The sequence below is a fragment of the Scardinius erythrophthalmus genome (assembly GCF_964197995.2).
Source record: "Scardinius erythrophthalmus genome assembly, chromosome: 23".
In the NCBI taxonomy this organism is placed as follows: domain Eukaryota; kingdom Metazoa; phylum Chordata; class Actinopteri; order Cypriniformes; family Leuciscidae; genus Scardinius; species Scardinius erythrophthalmus.
In genome coordinates this window covers 9,114,958-9,136,787 of record NC_138243.1, presented here as the reverse complement: position 1 = coordinate 9,136,787, position 21,830 = coordinate 9,114,958, and the positions used below count along the sequence as shown (strand labels likewise).

The 21,830-nt window shown below is 37.1% G+C and overlaps 1 protein-coding gene across 2 annotated transcripts in view; it reads left to right on the top strand.

The window, feature by feature from the left end:
• The window catches only part of rabgap1 (RAB GTPase activating protein 1), a 114,278-nt gene that overhangs the window by 41,331 nt on the left and 51,117 nt on the right, over positions 1 to 21,830 (top strand). For both annotated transcript variants that reach the window (XM_081354595.1, XM_081354596.1), the window contains 4 exons: positions 92 to 261; positions 532 to 691; positions 827 to 920; positions 6,335 to 6,485. In XM_081354595.1, coding sequence (XP_081210721.1) covers positions 92 to 261; positions 532 to 691; positions 827 to 920; positions 6,335 to 6,485 — 575 coding nt within the window. The remainder of the gene's footprint in view (positions 1 to 91; positions 262 to 531; positions 692 to 826; positions 921 to 6,334; positions 6,486 to 21,830) is intronic.

Here is a 21,830-nt window from a genome sequence, read left to right as displayed (position 1 = left end):
AGAAATGATTATGAATGACATTATGCATGAACTCATCTCATACGAGTACGCTTTGATGACCGTCTGCTGTTGTTTCACTTGTGTGACACAGATAAGTTCATGTACATGACGACAGCGGTGGACCTGGTGATCACAGAGGTGGAGGAGCCCGTGAGGTTCCTGCTGGAGACACGGGTTCGAGTCTGCTCACCCAGTGAGAGGCTCTTCTGGCCCTTCAGCAAACGCAGTTACACCGAGACCTACTATCTCAAACTCAGACAGGTGAGGACGAGCACAGATCAGGGCTTTTTGATGGAGAACCAAAAAATATGTGCCACAAAACCCACTGAGTTTGCTAAATACAGTTAAGCTAACAGACTCAAGTTTTGGCCAAAATGTCAAACTTCTGCTTTCAACAATTTGAGCGGTCATTCCCATTAGGAGGACTGCGTGCTCACTAGGTTTTGAGACAAGGACATAGTATGAACGAGCTTATGGAGACTTTGGTTTGTAAAAGATTTGTGTGTAACGGTGCCTTCACTCTGCTCTCAGATGGAGAACAAGGAGAGGAAGAGTAACTCAGACACGCTGTATGAAGTGGTGAGTCTAGAGAGCGAGGCGGAGAGAGAGAGGAGGAAGACCACGGCGAGCCCCGGCATCCTGACGGCCGGCTCTATGGTGCCCTCCCCTCCGGAGGATGATGAGGAGGAAGGTGAGCGGCCCTTGGCTGTCATTCACATCGTCATGTACATAACCTTAAGAGTCCTCCAGGAATTCATATACTTTTAGATTATAGATTTTCCTGAACCTCAGAAACGTGTCTCTTTCTCTCCCACTGTCCTCACAGATAATGACGAGCCGTTATTGAGTGGATCTGGAGACGTGTCTAAGGAATGTGGCGAAAAGATTCTGGAAACTTGGGGAGATTTACTGTCTAAATGGTGAGTGCTTTGAAAACAAGTGGAAACGAAGGCTCTTGGTTGAAATGTGTGAAAGTGAAGAAATTACAACAGAAAATTGGTATTATTAAATATATTACCATATTGGTAACACTTTACAATAAGGTTTCAATTGTTAACATTAGTTAACTACATTAACATGAACTAACAATGAGCAATGATTCTACAGCGCTTATTAATCTTAGTTAATGTTAATCTACACATTTACTAATACATTTTCCAAAGTTCCAAAGTTATATGTGTTAACGTTAGTTAATTCACTGTGAACTAACATGAAACATGATTTTTATTAACTAACATTAGCAAAAGTTTCTACTGTTCAAAAGTTTGGGGTTCGATAAGATTTTTTGAAAGAGTCTCGTATGCTCACTGAGACTGCATATATTTGATCAAGAATACAGTGTCACATGATCCTTCAGAAATCATTCTAATATGGTTTGATGCTCAAGAAACATTTCTGATTATTATCAATGTTGAAAACAGTTGTGCTGCTTCAACCGATACACTGATTTCATAACAGTTCAATAAACAAATAGTTAAAATTAAGTCACTTACATTTTAGATGCAAAATAGTTCCCAACAAAGATCACAGCAGAACCATAACGCATCTCACAGGAACACTCCACCGTGTTTCATTACTGAATGATTCAGCGTTTTGAACGAATCGGTTGAGTCAAAGATTCAATTACCCACTCATAAACTACCTCATTCTGAGTGAATCAGCCGTTTAAACGAATCGTTTGAATGAATGACTCAATGACTCGCCCATTAAGACGGTCACCTGCCGCCACCTACTGGTGGTTTAGTTTCAAAGTATAATTCTTTTCAACAAATTTTTTTTTTTGTATATTCAAAAAATATTTTAAACAATCTCATTTAATACAGTTGTAATTTTTCAATGTAAATTATTTCAGTTGATTGGTAACAGCCTAGTGTCTTATTATTCTAATTGAATGTATTGATAAAATGTAAGAATTTGAAATGAAAGATGGAGCATACATTTAATAAAATTTGGTGAAAAATGTCCTTTATAAAGGTAAAATTAATTATTCTGATAAGAGTGTTTTCCAACAGTGATGTAATGAAACAATGACAATTTAAGTTTGAAGGGAGTAAAGCCTCTGTTTAGGCTATTAAGGAAATGTAATTTTGCCAAAAGAAGAACTTTTATTTTAAATAAATGTTAATTTTAATTCAGCCTACTTCAGTGTGATATGTTACCATATTATCATGCTTAACACTGAGAATTTGAGTAATTGTAATGTGATGATCAGATGCAGATATCTAAATAAAAGAATATCATAGGTTCGGGCGGTTGGCGGGTGGATGGATTATTTTTAACAGTGGATTCGGGTAACTCAAAGTGCACCAGATTAATGAATTTATCCCCCCCCCCCCCCCAAAAAAGTAGTAAATCGATTTTTTATTTACTTGCATTTTGTAAGGTGTTAATTTTAGTCAAGCAGCAGATGTAAATTTAAGAAAGTATTTGCTGGAAAATTTATTCTTTGAGCCACAATGCTGTTGTTCAAGAGCCGTGGCACGGATACAAAGCTTGTACAGATTCCTGTAGAGATTAATAGTTGTACATTAGCATATGCACACATTTAGATTAGAGGTTGTCTTGTCCGCCTCTTTCTTCCTGACAGTGTTGAACTGCTGCCGTATGCCTTCTATGCAGAGAAGTGCCAGAAAAAAGGCCGAAAATCAAGAGCGCCCGTCCCACACAAGCTTTTTTTTTTTTTATCTCCAACCATAAAAATATCTCTACATGCACACACACTCACCATTTCTAATTTAAGAAGTCATTCATGGGAGGGAAATGAGAGAGATATTTTAATGTAGAGCACTAGAAGAGACTGGGGGATGAGGGAATGGTCAAATACAGATAAGGGTCTTATTAAGATTATTTCCCGCTCCCATTACTCTTATTGTTGTTAATCAAAACCTCGAGATGAATTCAATTAAAAGCCCCAGGAATTTAATTACAGGCTTGCGACTGTCTCTGCACCCTGAAGAACACAGCTGTCTCTTTGTGTGTGTTGTGCTCACATCTGCATCTAGTCCCTAATTTTCCTCCTCTTTAAGCCCTTGGCTTTCCTTGTTTGGAAGATGAGATTTACAGTCATTCTTTTGTTAAAGGGCTCATGACATGGATTTTTAATACTTTTAATATGTTCCTTGAGGTTCACTTATGTTAATGAAGTTTTTTATAGATATGCGGAAAAACAATTATTTTCAACCTTCATTTTGACGTCATTGCACAGGAAATAGTATCAACGCACACTCGCTATTGAGCACGAGTAAGTGTTTTGAAAACATTATCCATATAAAACCATAATTTACAGACAAAGCATTATGAAATCTTTTGCTTATGGTTTGTGATGCAGCTGCTGTCAGATTCAGTACAGTTGCTGCTTCATCTTTCAACTAAAGCTTCTTTGCGAACTCTCCACTGTGCATCATTTACAAAAGAAAATGCTCTGAACAAACATATAATCATTCGACACGATCCGGGACGCCATCAGAATAAACAATACACTTGTTTCCGACTCTGGGATCCTTTTTGAGTCTGTACAGAGACACAAACAATCTGTTTAAACTGGACGCGTCAAAGCGATTGTTCTTTCACTCTTCCATTTGTCCTGTTGTCGGCAGACTCAAGTGTGTGAAGTCCATCAGAAACTGAACACGCATCTGTATACTTTATCCAGTGTAGACAGCGTCAGTTATTATAATGGCTCTATTTGCTTTTGACATGACGCTCGCGTCCGGTTTAGGCAAATGTCAGCGGTTAAGCGACAGTGGGTGGGGCCTATGGTGTGATGATGTATAACTATTCGTCGATGTCTTGCTCTGGAGGCGGTCATATGCAAATGTTTTTGCCCGTGTGATGTCACGGATATCTCAATATCAAAACAAGCTATTTTTGGAGCTCGATTAAATAAATGCTTTGTTTATAATGAGGATGTTTTAAGCTGTAAAACTTGTAGGATGTTTTAATGGTACAAAGACCTCTTATATGTCAAAAGATCAAGGCAAATTAGATTTTTTTATGTCTTGACTCCTTTAAAGTAATTGACTAAAGTGCTGTGTATTGATCACCCTTGCATTTTTCACAAAGTATTTTTCAAACCATTTTAACTCTGAACTTCTCTAGTTTGGAAAATGTACCGTAAATATGAAAACTACTGGTAGTGTAAATAAAATGTGAGTCATGCTTCGTTTCAATGGTGTTCTGGGTGGTTGGATTCCACCCCTAGAAGCTGATGATTAACTCAAAGATTTTCAAACTGGGTCCACAATGGGAGTGATCAAGAGTTCATGGGAAATTTGAGAATAAGATCAGAGTTGACATATTAAAAGTTTAATGCATATGCTTAAAACACTTACTGTTATTTTGTGATTATTTTAATTCCTTTCTGTGTAAAGCACTTGAATTGCCATAGTTTATGAAATGTGCTATATAAATAAACTTGCCTTGCCTTACTGCTTTGGAACAATATTTATGTTAAATATTAGTAATATTTATATTAATTTATAATGTTATGTATTTTTATATATATAATAAATACATTTAATTTGAAAATGTTCTTTATTCTGATTTCTCTATCTAATTTTGTATTTATAATAACAATATGCTGTCAACTTAGCTTAACATTGAAGACTGGAGTAATGGCTGCTGAAAAATTTAAATAATATATAATAAATAATAATAAATTATATTAAGAAAAGTTATTTAGTACAAACTTTCAAAATCTGCTTAAAAATGGGTCACTATGCATGAAAATGTACGGATGCCTTTCATCAAATTTGTGGCATAAAGCGTTTTGGTTGGTCAAGTTAATTAAATACATTACATTCATAGTAATCGATTCACACACATGACATTTGTGAATAAAATCCCTTTGTGTGAGATAAATAGGTCAAATAAGTGACTGCACAGCTGCTGGAGCCCCGACCTTTGATGTCAGTGCTTCCCTGTTCAAGAACATTTGGTTTGAGGGCCTGGTATATATTGCATTAATAAACACTTTTCTTCTGACTTTGTATTTGCACAACACGTGTCTCACGCTTATGACAGTATAACGTCATGTCATAAATAAAACAATGTGTTGCACTGAACAAAGTTCTTATTAGAGGAAACAGTTTGCAGTTATAATCCCAATTGAGTTTGTCAGTTTTGAGTGATTGGCAGAGTAAAATCAGTCGTAAAAATCCCTGAGGGAAGGTTTGTGCACACTACAACACAATGGAAATATGCACTTTCCTTTTAATCAGCAAGGAAAATGGGCACCAGCGACATTTAAGACATTCCATAAACAAATACAAATAAATGCTGGTAAACATGCAGACCACATTCAGAGATTGTGCCTCTAGCAGGTTAACGTGGTCTTATATAAGCATATCTTTAGTAAAACGTCCTATATGCAATCAGAATGTCACTTCTGTCTGTGAGGCAGAACGAGTATCACTAATTCATACTTTATATAGTTGTTTTTACTGTATTTTTGGTTAAATAAATGCCTTGGTGAGTGTAAGAGACTTCTTTCAGAAACATTAAATCTTAAATTAAATCTTACCAACCCCAAACTTTTGAACATTAGTGTAATATTCTGCTTAATAGTTTCTCAGACCGTATAAATGGGTCACTATACATGAAAGTGTTGTTTTGGACCCCAATGGCTTTCATTACATGGACAAAAACATCAGAATATACGACAGTGTTCACGTGTGATTCATGAAACAGTCGCCAATCCCATCATACGAATGATCATACATTGGTAAATGTGGTGGCCGAAAACAATCGTCATTTAAATATCACGCCCCTAAAAATTCACGTTTTAGATGCCTCGCCCCTAGAGTTTACGACATGCAGAAACGTAACACGACCAAGAAGAGGAAGGAATCTCATGAAAGAGAAATTGGTCTTACTCCAAAAACACCTGTTAACCTCATAATTGCAAACAATTAAATTAATTTATTTGTATAATAAATACAGATAAATAAAACAAAATATTTACAAACATTATAAATACTAATTTAGTTGTTTAATGGTTAATAATCGATTACTGAGCTTCGGTTGTCGGACTCGACATTACAGTGCATTACAATGCTGCACGCAAGTTCACGCTAACTCAAAAACTCGCGAACACGAGCTGAGACCTGACTTGAGATTTGATTTTAGCCACCGCTCACATCCATATTGATAAATGGCAAGTTCCTTTCATAAATGAGGCCCATTGTGGGTTAATACGAAGTTACAAGTTCACAACACGTACAAAAAATACCCTCAGTGTTTCACAGTGCAGACACAACATGGACTGTCTTGAAATGTAAGTGTTGTAATTAATTTGTAACCATGAGTCCCTGTTGGTTTTGTAATGTTTGATCAGGCATCTGAACTTGGCCGTGCGACCCAAACAGCTGCCGGCGCTGGTCCGCAGTGGTGTCCCGGAGGCCTTGAGAGGGGAAGTGTGGCAGCTACTGGCTGGATGTCATAACAATGACCATCTGGTGGAGGAGTACCGTACACTTATCACTAAGGTAGGCATACAGCTCCCATCCTCATTTTCACTGCACCAGAGGCATCAAATGAGGCAAAGCAAAGGTGTGACTCTAATGCATCTTCTCCATTATCAGTATTTTGTTTGGTTGGATGAATAATTCAATGAATAATTCATCCAAATGATTTTTCAACCTCTAACCTTGAGTAGGCCTATACCTTAAGCTATTTGTTGAGGAGAGATATGATATTACTTTTCTAAGCTGTTGGACTTTTGATTTTTGTTCGAGAATAACTGTGATGGTTTAAACACCGTCAGAAATGACTAAAGTTCATTGTAATAAATGGCAAGAGCATCTCTAGTATTTGTAGATGAGGTTACCAGTTAAAGAATGTACATGTCTTTGTGTGTTCATAATAGGCGTATTACATGTAGCAATGTCTCAGAATTAAAGCTGAATCTGAATATGGATCTAAATGTGCATTCACATTTACTGTTGTAAAATCCAGTCATTTTAATAGGAATCCACGCGATCAGGAATTTCGTGTGAGGGCGAAAGATTTCCACACGCAGATTTCGCGAAGGGTTCAAGTTGGTCAAATGAATTTGCTACGTTAATGAACAGAAAGCTGCTTTGTTTGAAAATGACTGCATGTGCTTCATTTGATTTTGATAACGTGACCCCATCTTTAATCTAAACATCTCCTTTATATTTGGACACTTATGAAGCAAGTTTGCACGGCAGAGGCCACAGGAAATGATTGGCGCGAGACGAGAGGATAGAGATGGGATCAGTGCATGTTGCAAGCCAGACTCAAATTCTAGTCATCCTAATGAGCTCCACAGCTCAATGCATCATGTCTATAACAGGCTTGTCAAGTATTTTTGGACTATGCTGTTCACAGTTTTTAGCATTAAATTAGTACATGCTTTACTTAATTTGACCAACAAATTTTCATTCCGATATGAAGTGCCATCTTTCCAGATTCAAAGAATTTGTTTTGGATGGCAAAACAGTTTCTTGGAAAAGCCATAATTGCGTTTCCACTGTACAAGGAAGGAGAGAGGACACATGACACTCTATCATGAGGTACTCTGCATTAATGAATGGAGACGGCCCAGAGATCCTGAGAGCCGCTCGATAGCCAAGTAATGGCTGATGCATTTTATATGATTAGCAGTAGCATTGGATTGTTGATGGCTGAATAATGTGGATGAGAAAGCAGGGTTGTTTTCTTTCTTAAACCTCTTTGTCTATTCAGAGTAGGGATGCTAACGATTAATCGAAGATCGATTATTTGTTGATACTAATTTAATCATTTTACTTTAAAAGTGCATTAAAATTCTTTCAACATGGAAAGCAATCGAAATTTAGTAAGCATGTCAAGTTTAATTATATTTCTCCACAAAAAGGATTATTTCATCATATATTGGGCTCTGCGCTTTGAAAGGGCGTTGGGACACAAGCAGGACAGAGCCCATTTCTTGTCTCATACATGAATGTTTTCTCCCAATATTTCAAAGCAAGACTTTTATATTATCATCTGTGGAAGGCATAGGACCATAAAATGTTCGTTCAATCATTGCATTCTGTCTGAATGAAAGGATAGCATGTGTTCCCTATCAGTCACCGTGTGTTTGCATGCCTGTTCACACAGACATCATACGTCAGACAGAGGGAGAATGGCAGACAAACAGTTGTTTATGTTGGTTATTGTAGTACTGTTACTAGGGCTGCACAATATATAGAAATTATCGAAATATCGCAAATGTATATATCATGATCATGAACAAAAGATAAAGAGAAAATCACTCACTGCTCTTGGCTAAATAACTTTTGTAGCTTTAATAAGAACAGTATATATTTAATTCATACAGTGAAAACTAAGCAGGGATTTATTTTTACAATTGATTATTCAGTTTCTTTTGTTAAATAAACCCAATGTAGGCCAACCTGAAACCCTAAACCGCGTGGTTTACACTGATACACTGTAAAACACTGCTGTTCACTTTCAGAAGTTGTAGGGATGTTTTCTTGTCACAAAAAGAATGTGAAACACGTACTGTATGTGAATGAATGTGAGGATTTGAATGTGAACACGTATGTTGGTTATATAATTTTAAATATATTTTAAAGATAATTTAAGTTTATTTTACTCACTTTTTAAGCATTATCGTATCGCATATCGAATATCACATTTTAATGAGTTATCGCATTTTTTTCAATATCATGCAGCCCTAACTGTTACTCACTGTACTGTAAAGTTTTATCACTGGTGAGTGACACATGATGTAATCCAATAACGTTGCCTCTGGTCGTCTTGCTTCTTTCTAATAAAAGACTGAAAACCATTAGATAAGATTGGCTATTTATATAAAATAGTTAGGTTAATTTAGGCTAACAATGCTATTTGTTGTTTTGGCAAGTAAAAAGGTATAATGGTCTACAGCTTTTTTTTTTTTTACTACAGTAAAATATATGAAAATATGGATTGAAAGTGAATGACAGGTAGAAAATAAGCGAAAATATAGGGTGAAATGCTGAGGATTTGGGTAAAAAACAAGAGATTCCATATTCAGTGAAATACCCCAGAAATAATGGAAGATTTGTGGAAATTCAAGTGACCAACCTGCAAAACAGAGCACAAAGCCACGTATGGCTTAATTAAAATTTATGGGCTCACGTACATCTCTCATTCGGCGTAAATCAAAATGTTTCCTTGTTCGCGATGTAACATTTGCCTGCTAATCAATTATTTATTTTGTAAACAAAGCTTTGTACTGTACTTCACTAGTGTCCTAATATTCATATCTAAAAACATTCATATGTGCAAAAAAGTGGTTAGTCACACTGACCGGCACAGCCCTATGCGTCTCAATTACATTTGGTATAATTTTACTTTAAATGGTGATAATGTTACTAGCAAACATTGCGATTGTGTTTTAAAATACAATTTGGCGCATTCAGCGGTCTCAATGACAGGATATGAAACTATAAAGCCAACGATAATCTTGTTTAGCAATGTATGCAATTATCGCTGTTTAAAGTAAAATTATCCCAAACGTTACTAGGCACACTCGCTTAATTTTATTGTGGTAAAAATATAAATATTAAATATTAAAAGTGAGTAAGCTGGCGTTTTGAGTGCCATTTGCACATCTGGTCATCATTGCAGTGTTTTGGCCGTTTGTTTACACGACAATGGGTTTCAAAGTGCAAGTCTTCGTGTAAACAACAAAAATGTCAGTCTCTGAAGACGACGACGTCTTGCAAATGCGTGCTACATGTTCAGTCTATAGTGTTTCATCGCCATCTATTGGCCTGGAAGCAGAATACAGCGTTTTTACTCATTTTCGTGGATCCGTGTGAATGGGGATCATTTTAACAATGGTGTCGTCTGTACGCGGAAAACTCAAAGGAAAAACTTGTCTGTTTTACGCATATTGTTGTCATGTAAACGTACTCTTGGATTATTAAGGTTAATGATTAATTGATTAATTGATGGTTAATTTAAATGATGATCGATCATGGGAATTTTTGTAAATTGACATCCATAATTCAGAGCCTGGACATGTTAATGTAATGCGACTTCGCATCCAAAATAAGTGCAAAAGATTTGAACCTGGGTGTTTTTCATTCGAAGCGCTGTGATTCTGTACATGCTTTACTTTAGAAAACATAAATTAAGCAGCAGAAGCATCATTTATTCACTATATCTTCCTGTTAAGCCATTCTGCATGTGAACTCAGTATGTGCGTGTATAGCCGTGCTACAAGACCCCTTGTTTTAACCCGAGGCATGCATGTCAATGTACTGTATCTTGTCAATCATTTCACCATGTCCCCGAGGTGCCTTACAGTGGTTTGGTTATTTTCATGAAAACAGGAGCTTTTATTGTGCTAAAGTTTCGTCCTTTTCCCAAACAACATTGAAGAGCACTATTCTCAGAAATCTGTGAGCCTGTAGCCTGTCCCATTTGTGCCTTAATGTGATTTTTGTCTCTAATGTGAAAGCTGGTTGTCCCTTGTTAAGGCCTTGCTCTTCACTGCACTTCACAATGTTCATTATGGCTTCGTTATTTTATGTGACTAGAAAAGGCTTGAACTTCACCCACTGGACACAAGTCAAAGGACGTTCACGCTGGCAGTGATTTGCAACGACAGAAGTGACCGTAAATCGTGCTTTTTTGGTGAGAGATGGTGATTGGAAGTGAAATAAGCAAGGCGACTTTCAGAGCATTTCAAAACAAAGCAATACAAATGGTGAAATGGAAAAGGTTATGTGGAAAATTTACCATCAGAAGAAGTCTCTAGAAAATTATTCTTTCCTAGAAATCAATGTAGTGACAAATTATTAATAAATATAACTAAAATGAAATGAAAATCATGTGTAGTTTCACAGATATAATTATACAGTATATGTGTGTGCGAGCAAATATTGTAGAAACATTTGGGATGCCCAATATATTGGTACCATATTGGCTGATATTTGTTTATTTAATTTATTTATTTAAATGTAATGGTGTCGACTGATTGGATATTTCATTGTGTATTTTACTTTCACATTACGTTTGCTGTTGTCAAGTGCTCATTTAAAGTAATTTTTTTAATTTCAATAATAATTTAATAACATTGTTAAATATCTTTAGAAGATATTTGACTTTCATACTTTATGATAGTGAATGACGTGATTGCTAACTTGTAGCATTTACAATTGATTTAAGTTTTAGGGTATTTTACATTTCAAAATATCTGTCCTATTTTAGACTTTTTTTTTTTAAATCACGAGTGTCTCACCTAAATGTTTGCACATTTAATAATAGCTAACCCTGCATACAATGGTGTGAGAAACTTGAATTGAATTGATTTATTTGAACAAAAAACGAAACTAGTGCAGTCAGGTTTAATTTTGTGTCGTTCATCAAACCTCAAACTACAAGACAAACAGATGTTCACTCTTTTTAATGAATTAAGCATTCATTGATTACAATCTTCACTGATACCAAATGATAACAAATAAATAACATCTTCTAAATAGGGTTGCACAATTCTGGGAATTTTCAAAGATGGAAACTTTCCATGGGAATTAATGGGAATTAACAGGAATTTATGGGAATAAACAGGAATAAACTGGGAATTTTCAAAGTTGAGGGTTGGCTCTTCATAGGGAACTTAAATATAGTTGAGGAAAGTATATTTTAGCATAATCTTGACTAAAACAAACAGATGCCATTCAAATACACTTGAATATCCATGCCATTCCTCAATCACATGCACATAGCACACAATAGCATGGCTATTGAGACCACACCCCCTACTGACACTGTGCATGCCTCCATAACATATACAGAAGCCCAAAGCACAAGACTACTGAAGGCACACATTTGAGCCTGTGGACTAAACATATTGATATATGATATTATTTATTTGTTAAATGTATTTAATGTTTAAATTGCAAATATCACATACAAATGTATTCATCTAGTAGATAGCAAGCTGATAAGTTAGATGCTAAATAAGCTAGCATAACTTTATTTACCACATAAGGCTATATATACTGTGTATATATATATATATATATATATATATATATATATATATATATATATATATATATATATATATATATATATATATAGGCTAGCTACCTCATGTGGCTGTTTTTCTCTGCCTCCTGCAATTTGTTTTGAAGATCATTCCAGTTGTTTAGCTAGCCTTACTATTTATACATCTGTTCATGCCATTGCATTAGTATTCTTACAAGCTCTTGCATTGCATTAGTATTCTTACAAGCTCTTGTCTTATTTTACAGAAAAATGCCACGTGCACTATCCGATGTTTGGAGACATTTTATTACATATATTTTGTGGAATATTTCCAAAATTCCCCAGCCTAACTTCCCATGGAAATTTACTAGAAATTTTCCGCCCCTTTGCAACCCTACTTCTAAAGAACTCTGGCTTTCAGCTCTTTTAGGCGTCTCTCTACTTTATTCTACTGTTCTCTCGTATTCTACTCGTATTCACAACGAGTACAAATAGCTATGCAGATTAACACTAGGTGATTTCCTAGGCAGACATTGACTTGGGACTATATTAGGGGGAAGCACAGGCGAAGCACAGCTACTTGGGCAAAGCACTGCTACTTGGGCGCAGAGATATCACGCAACACATGAAATCCCACGACTTCCGTCAACATACCGGCGTGCAACGAGTCAAAACACAGAAGAAGAACAACAACAAGCGTGACCTGCACCGAGTGTCTTCGCTTTTGGATTGTTTATTTTGAGAAGTTACAGCTACAGTTACAGCAAACATGGTAATTACCTGCGTAGCAAAAGGTTGTGAGAACAAGCAAAGGACATACACTCACCTAAAGGATTATTAGGAACACCATACTAATACTGTGTTTGACTCCCTTTCGCCTTCAGAACTGCCTTAATTCTACGTGGCATTGATTCAACAAGTTGCTGAAAGCATTCTTTAGAAATGTTGGCCCATATTGATAGGATAGCGTCTTGCAGTTGATGGAGATTTGTGGGATGCACATCCATGGCACGAAGCTCCCGTTCCACCACATCCCAAAGATGCTCTATTGGGTTGAGATCTGGTGACTGTGGGGGCCATTTTAGTACAGTGAACTCATTGTCATGTTCAAGAAACCAATTTGAAATGATTCGAGCTTTGTGACATGGTGCATTATCCTGCTGGAAGTAGCCATCAGAGGATGGGTACATGGTGGTCATAAAGGGATGGACATGGTCAGAAACAATGCTCAGGTAGGCCGTGGCATTTAAACGATGCCCAATTGGCACTAAGGGGCCTAAAGTGTGCCAAGAAAACATCCCCCACACCATTACACCACCACCACCAGCCTGCACAGTGGTAACAAAGCATGATGGATCCATGTTCTCATTCTGTTTACGCCAAATTCTGACTCTACCATCTGAATGTCTCAACAGAAATCGAGACTCATCAGACCAGGCAACATTTTTCCAGTCTTCAACTGTCCAATTTTGGTGAGCTCGTGCAAATTGTAGCCTCTTTTTCCTATTTGTAGTGGAGATGAGTGGTACCCGGGGGGGTCTTCTGCTGTTGTAGCCCATCCGTCTCAAGGTTGTGCGTGTTGTGGCTTCACAAATGCTTTGCTGCATACCTCGGTTGTAACGAGTGGTTATTTCAGTCAAAGTTGCTCTTCTATCAGCTTGAATCAGTCGGCCCATTCTCCTCTGACCTCTAGCATCAACTAGGCACGCCCACAGGATTGCCGCATACTGGATGTTTTTCCCTTTTCACACCATTCTTTGTAAACCCTAGAAATGGTTGTGCGTGAAAATCCCAGTAACTGAGCAGAAATACTCAGTGAAATACTCAGACCGGCCCGTCTGGCACCAACAACCATGCCACGCTCAAAATAGCTTAAATCACCTTTCTTTCCCATTCTGACATTCAGTTTGGAGTTCAGGAGATTGTCTTGACCAGGACCACACCCCTAAATGCATTGAAGCAACTGCCATGTGATTGGTTGATTAGATAATTGCATTAATGAGAAATTGAACAGGTGTTAATAATAATAATAATTCATTACATTTATATAGCGTTCCTTTAGGTGAGTGTACACAAATGTAATGTTTCACAGAATTCCATCGAATGTGGAACTGAGAAATAAATGGCTAAGTTAGCTGCTCTGGAGATCTGTACTTCAACGCCTCTCTACAAAATCAAACAGTATCATGTTTGCGAAGAGCATTTTGCACCGGAGGACTAAGTTACTTTGAAAAAATGGAATATGGGTCCAGAAAGACGGTAGCGTTACTACATCTGAAACATACGGCCGTCCCATCCCATCTATTTTCAAAGCACAGGCAGAACAAAGTGCACATGTAAGTTGTCTTTTGTTACTCTTCCTTATGTTAATCTGTGTCTTTATTCGGTTGTAAGATAGATGCTGAGAAGCTGTATAGACTATGATTCAAATAATGTTAGCCTCCTCTAGTATAACCTCTTGTTGAATTCAACCTGTTTAGCATGAACAACCAAACTAAAATAAAAAACGCTGTTATCGTTACCTGTAAAATGAAATGACTGAGGGCTAAGTTAGCTATATTTCTCTCACCGAGTTAGCCTGGTTCTTTTGACTCAGGAGTTTTAGTATAACTAACCTACTAGAGAGGAGAAGGCTACAAGCAGTTTACTATACATGTGTCATGTTTAAAATTATCACTTACTCTGTGGTCCATTTGGTCCATTCGGCATGGGGCGTTTTTTCCAGTTCACTTTATCACACCGGAAAAAAAAATCGAGTACTGCCGGATGGATCAGCGCCGTGAAATCCTCGGTAGCTGTGACACAACTGCGGGCACGCTCATCTTGATCTGACGCGTTGAGCCTGGTCATCGATGGCAGCAACTTGTCCCACTCGCCACAGCACCGACACTCTATTTCAGTCGGCATATTCCCCCAATAGCCAAAATAGGCAGGCAGCTACTATTCACGCCGGTATGTTGACGGAAGTCGTGGGATTTCATGTGTTGCGCGATATCTCTGCGCCCAAGTAGCAGTGCTTCGCCTAAGTAGCTATATAGTCCCAAGTCAATATCTGCCTAGGAAATCACCTAGTGTTAATCTGCATCGCTTATTTGTACTCGTTGTGAATACGCAGGCCACAAGAAGTAATTACGTGGGTTTTTTTTTTGATCACTTTTACTCTGGACATGCTAGCTGGCAACAAAGGATTCCATTCATTGTGCTAAGCTAAGCTAGCGCCGACCCTGTCAAACTAAAACAATGCATGCACTGAGACAAAAATGCATTTACCCACCTATCTAAATGTAGGAAAGAATGTGAATAAGCCCTATTTCAAAAAACAGTGGAGTGTCAAGTCAAGTCAACTTTATTTATATAGCGCTTTTCACAATACAGATTGTATCAAAGCAGCTTCACAGTATTAAATAAAATAGTACATCAGTGTTTGTTTCTGGTGTAAAACATCCACGTTTGGTAATGCTGATCAATAGCACTGTTGAATCGATTAATCAAATTAAGTATCCCCAACTGAGCAAGCCAAAGGCAACAGTGGCAAGGAACCGAAAAACTCCATCAGGTGACCTAATGGAGAAAAAAAAAAAACCTTGGGAGAACCCAGGCTCAGTCGGGGGCCAGTTCTCCTCTGGCGTTTATGAAGTAGAGACCGGATTAAACTGTAAGATTAAAAATGTTATATAAATGCCTGGCTGAAGAGATGCGTCTTTAATCTAGTTTTAAACTGGGAGAGCGAGTCTGAGCAACGAACAATATCAGGAAGACTATTCCAGAGTTTTGGAGCTAAATGTGAAAATGCTCTCCCTCCTTTGGTGGATCTGGATATCCTAGGTATGACCAAAAGCCTCGAATTTAGTGATCTTAAAGAGCGCGATGGATTATAGAGCGATAGAAGATCCGTTAAATAAACTGGAGCTAAGCCGTTTAGGGCTTTATAAGTCAGTAGCAATACCTTGTAATTAATACGGGACTTTATAGGTAACCAATGTAGTGATGATAAAATTGGTGTTATATGGTCAAATTTTCTTGATCTAGTAAGAACTCTAGCGGCGGCATTTTGGACTAACTGTAGCTTGTTTATTGAGGATGCAGGACAACCAGCTAATAAAGCATTACAGTAATCTAGTCTCGAGGTCATGAATGCATGAACTAACTTTTCTGCATCAGAAACAGATAGCATATTACGTAGCTTAGCAATGTTTCTAAGGTGGAAAAAGGCTGTTCTTGTAACATATGAAATATGATTTTCAAAAGACAAGTTGCGGTCTTATATAACACCCAGGTCTTTTACTGTAGAGGATAAAGTAACAGGACACCCTACTATGTTAAAGTTGTATTGTGAGAGGTTTTGTGGGTGGTTTTTTGAACCGATGATTAGTACCTCTGTCTTATCTGGATTTAATAAAAGAAAATTGGGCGTCATCCAATCTTTTATATCTTTAACACACTCTGTCAATTTGGATAATTTAGCGTTTTCATCCGGCCGTGATGAAATATATAGTTGAGTGTCATCAGCATAACAATGGAAACTAATTCCATGTTTCCTTATAATATTACCAAGTGGCAGCATATATATTGAGAATAATAGAGGGCCTTACACAGATCCTTGCGGCACTCCATAGTTTACTGGAGTTATGATCGATTTTTCTCCGTTTAAATAGACAAAATGGTAGCGGTCAGATAGGTATGATCTGAACCAGCTTAATGCTTGTCCTTGAACACCGGTATAGTTTTGTAGTCGATCTAAGAGTATTATGTGATCTATAGTATCGAACGCTGCACTAAGATCAAGTAAAACTAGTATTGAGATACAGCCTTGGTCAGAAGCTAAGAGTAAATCATTTGTGATTTTAACGAGCGCAGTTTCAGTGCTATGGTGCGGCCTGAACCCAGACTGAAACTTTTCATAGGTGTCATTTTCTTGCAAGAAAGAGCCCAGTTGGGCAGACACAACTTTTTCTAATATTTTGGACATAAAAGGAAGATTTGAAATGGGTCTATAATTTGCTAGGTTATTTGGGTCTAATTGTGGTTTCTTAATGAGAGGTTTTATAACTGCCAATTTAAATGTTCTTGGAACATGACCTAAAGTTAAAGATGAGTTAATAATATTGAGGAGAGGCTCTTCCACTATAGGTAACACTTCTTTCAATAGTTTAGTTGGTATGGGATCTAATAAACATGTTGTTGTTTTAGAGGAAATGATAAGTTTATTTAACTCTTTTTGTTCTATAGTTGTAAAGCACTGTAATTGTTCTTGCGAGGTGATAATCGAGGCTGAATTATAAGGCGCGATTGAGGATTGAACGTTTACAATTGTGGATCTGATGTTTTCTATTTTCTCAGTGAAAAAAATCATGAAATCATTACTACTAAACTGTAACGGGATATTTTGTTCATGTGACATCTGTTTATTTGTTAGTCTAGCCACGGTGTTAAATAAGAACCTAGGATTGTTTTGGTTGTTTTCTATTAGTTTGCGGAGGTGCTCAGCCCTGGCCGCTTTTAGGGCCTTTTTATAGCGTGACATACTGTCTTTCCAAGCGATTCTAAAAACCTCTAAATTAGTTTGTTTCCATTTACGCTCTAAATTACGGGTTTCTCTCTTTAGAACACGAGTAGTATTGTTGTACCATGGTGCTTTAATTTTCTCTCTGACCTTTTTTAGTCTCATAGGTGCAACAATATCCAATTTTCCAGAGAGAACGGTGCTCATAGTGCTAGTTACTTTCTTCAAGTTCATCTGTTTGTTTGGGTTCAGGCAGCAGCTGAGACATATCCGATAAGCAATTTGAAAAATTATCTATGGTGGATGGAAGGATTGTTCTGCCTAATCGATAACGTGGCGCAGCATGATATATTACCGGGGTATGTAATATGCAAGTTACCATGTAATGGTCAGTTACATCATCACTTTGCGGAATGATATCTATATCGGTTGGATCGGTTCCATGTGATATAATTAAATCGAGTGTATGATTAAGACGATGAGTTGGTCCGGTAACGTTTTGCTTAACCCCAAAGGAGTTTAATAAATCTATAAACGCAGCCCCTAACGTATCATTTTGATTATCTACGTGTATGTTAAAATCTCCAACAATTAATACTTTATCGACATTGACCAATAGATCTGAGAGAAAATTTGCAAATTCTTTTAGGAAATCAGCGTAAGGCCCAGGCGGTCTATATACGGTAGCTAAGGCTAGAGATAATAGGGATAGTGTTCCTTTAAATATGTCTTCATAGTAAACAGCATTACTGATTCTGAACGCAAACGAAAGCGTGCAGCTCCAGAAGCAATGTGTTGATGTGAAGCCATTTTTGTGTGTCGTATTAAGAGAGGGAGAGTGAGAGAAAACACATTATAGCATGTTTGTGATATTACAGTCTGAGAGCAAGATTTCACCTAATTGACTTGAGCTGTTGATCTGTGTGGATTCATTTACTCATTAAACCCACATTGCTATAGTGAATGAATGCTTGTGGGAATTCCTCGCATTATAAGCACAGAGCTTATGGGAAAAGAGTAAAATCATGCACAATATCTGCAATCCTGTGCCGAAATTCAAGCCCTGCTAGAGTTGGGCGCAAAGTTTTTTTGAGTTAAGCTACATACTCTCACAGCGATTTCACTGGGCAATGCCGTGTCAGCTGTCATTATGTAAAGAAAACATCCCGCAGCACTGAGGTCCCAGGTGGCTTCAAGATGTTCCCCTCTCCCACCCACCCGAAAGTCCAAATAAACTTGATGTACACACTGAGTGTGTGTGAGATTGTTAGGACAACAGCCATGCTGAGCAGCTCCTGCACATATATGTATGTTTCTCAAGCCATGCTGAGCTAAACAAACCCACATTTGTATCACTAAAGGCCTTCTAAAGAAAGAAACTCGTCCAAATCTTCAACTCGTTCCTTTTCCGCCATTCGTCACTATTATGGCTTAAGTGTCATTACATGAAAACGTATAATATCCATGAAAATTTCCTGAGCCCAACACTGCCAATGCCGAAGACCTGCACATGTTTATGTAGTGATCCAGAGTTATCATTTATGTTTAGAAAGAATTGGTCATGACAAGAGCAGGTTTTGCCAGTTCTTGCGACACATGGAGTTGAATGAATACTGTGAATTCTCAAAGATTTCTTTGTTCATGGGTTAGGGAAAATCGCTTGTAAAAGGGATGGTTCTGAGTTTTCTCTGAATGGTCAAATCCAACAATGTCACACTAATTAAGTACTTTACTTAGAAGACTTCACCAACTTCTTAGAAATAATCAGCATTTGATATTCATTATGCCATTGAGGGGTAGTGTAGCCTTCTAAAATCTTTCTTATCTATATCATACTAAAAACTTAAGAGCCGTTCACACCAAGAACGATAAATATAGCGATAACTAGATTTTCATCTACAACAACGAACAATAGCGGTCTGTTTATTCTACTTTATTTATTCTCTTTATTCTAATCGTTCAACAGCTGGGAAAAAAATTGTTACGAAAGTGATCCCAACGATATCGTTTCTCTATATTGTTATCGTTATATCTGTGGTGTGAACTCTGCTATTCTTTAATATTGAGAATGATTTTTAGAACTATATCTTTATGGTTATCTTTATAGATATCGTCCTTGGTGTGAACGGGCCTTTATCCATCTTTTATTTGTCAAAAAAGAGAGGAAAAAAAAAGATAAACTCTTTAATCTCACCTTCAGAATCCCAAACATCTAGCAAACTTTGGGACAAGCAGAATAATATCAGTTACAGATTTTATTTTTTGTGCATGAAATTTGAAAAAAAGTGAACTGTTACATGTATAAACATATTATATATAATATAATGATATTAAATAAATAATAAAGCAGTGTCTTTTAAATATATATATTTAAATTATATTATTTATTGTGTACTACTTTTGTAGTTACACTATTTTACATGCACTCTAATATTTTTAGTATTGTTACATTTCCTTACACATGCTCTATTGTTAGAGGAGATTATAAAAGATGGACCCGGCTGCAGCCTTCGCTTAAGCTGACTCACAGACAGCCTTTATATTGAGGTCTTGTTTCCACTCAGCTAGCTATCACAGACCTGCACTTTTCACCGTCTGCCCTCCTAGGGCCCTGCACTCTGATAGAAGAGGACTGAAACGATCCCTCATAGGGTTTGAATGAAAGCTAAACCGCCAGCCACACGTTCCTCTCACATTGCATAATTAGTAATTAATGATAGTTTTTTTAACCTTATAGCCAATTCAGAAGCTACAGCTGACGCTAATATTTTTTCAATAATGACAGATGTTGAACCAGGCAAATTATGATTTTTTTTTTTTTAAACAACAAATGCTTTCCATCTTCCTTATGCTTTGCTTTGTATGTGTGCGTTTGTGGTTGATGCCTGGGAACCATGGTGAATCATTTCTTAAAAGCGTTATACAAAGAATAGCCGTGCTCTCAGAGTTTTGCCATTGTGTTTAATTCAATGGAGGCATTGAACAGGCCCACATTTCTATTTTGACTTGTTATCACGGAACTGGCAGGCTGTTCTATAGTTCAACGCTTACAGCAAGTTAAGCAACAAAGTGACATTGATGAAACAGTCTGTCTCTGCTTCCAATAAACATTTTAGTGAGAAATATAGTATTTCCAGTGTTTTGAGAGACAGGCCTCCCTCTGAAATATCAGGGCCAAATGGCTGGAGTAAGATGAGTGTTGATTTTCACCAGGGCTGGGTCATAAATACATGACATGTCTTAACACCAGGGCTTGAGCGATGACAGGTTTGATTTAGTTTTTACAGTGCGCCTTCACCTATTCCATGTATTAGTCAAGTACTGCCACTCTTTCTAACCCCAACAACTTTTCATTTATTTACACTTGTTGCCATGGGAGTCATGGCCGCCATGACGGGTACAGTACCAGTGCTGTTACAATGTGAGGTTAATGAAAATGACAGCTGGTTGGGTGTGAAATGGTTAAATTAGACATTTGGAAAAATGTCTGTATGTGTAAATAAAATAGAGCAAAGATACAAGTGAAATAAGTAAGGAATAATTGACGACCTGAAGTCAATTATTCCGCTTATACTACAGTTACCACACCTCGAAACATTGTTCAGATTATGTATTTCAAGACGTTTGTAAAGTTTTTGTCATTAAAACGCTCTTGTATGTAGGACTAATTTCTTGCGCATCTAAACCAATGCCTCCGTTGCTAATTCCAAAACGTCATTTTAGAGTTAGTAACAGAGGTTTGAGCCTCTGATAGCAGACTAATGCTGGGGACACACGCACACGACTAGCTGACACATTCTCTGACTGTTTTCATCGCAGCATATTTTAAACACCGACTTTGAACCGCTTTGAACACAGACTGAACGCGCTGAACGTGTTTGGGCATGATCAGTCATACGTATCAAATTACATTCATAACCGGCCTTAAAGTGTGTCCCCAGTTATTAATGCAGTTATTAGAGAGAGAGATGTTGCAATAATGAGACAGAAAAGCATGTGCGTCAATATTATTATTTATTTATTTATTAATTCAATTTCTTTTAATTAATTCGAATTCATTCTTTTTTTTCTATTATTGACAGATGACAGACTAGCCAAATAAATTAAACACAAAGCCCTTTTAACAAGTAGGCCTATCAATAATGATTTATTTGTTATATTATCTGCAATAATAATCCGTGTTGCAGGACTATCCATTTATTTAAGCCTATATTCAGTTTAATTTTCTATTGATTATAGATAGGACTATATACTTTATTTATTCAAATTAAACTGCATGTTTCCAATGATTGTGAAGCTAGACATTGAAAATTGCAGATCAAGCGCATGGGGCTAA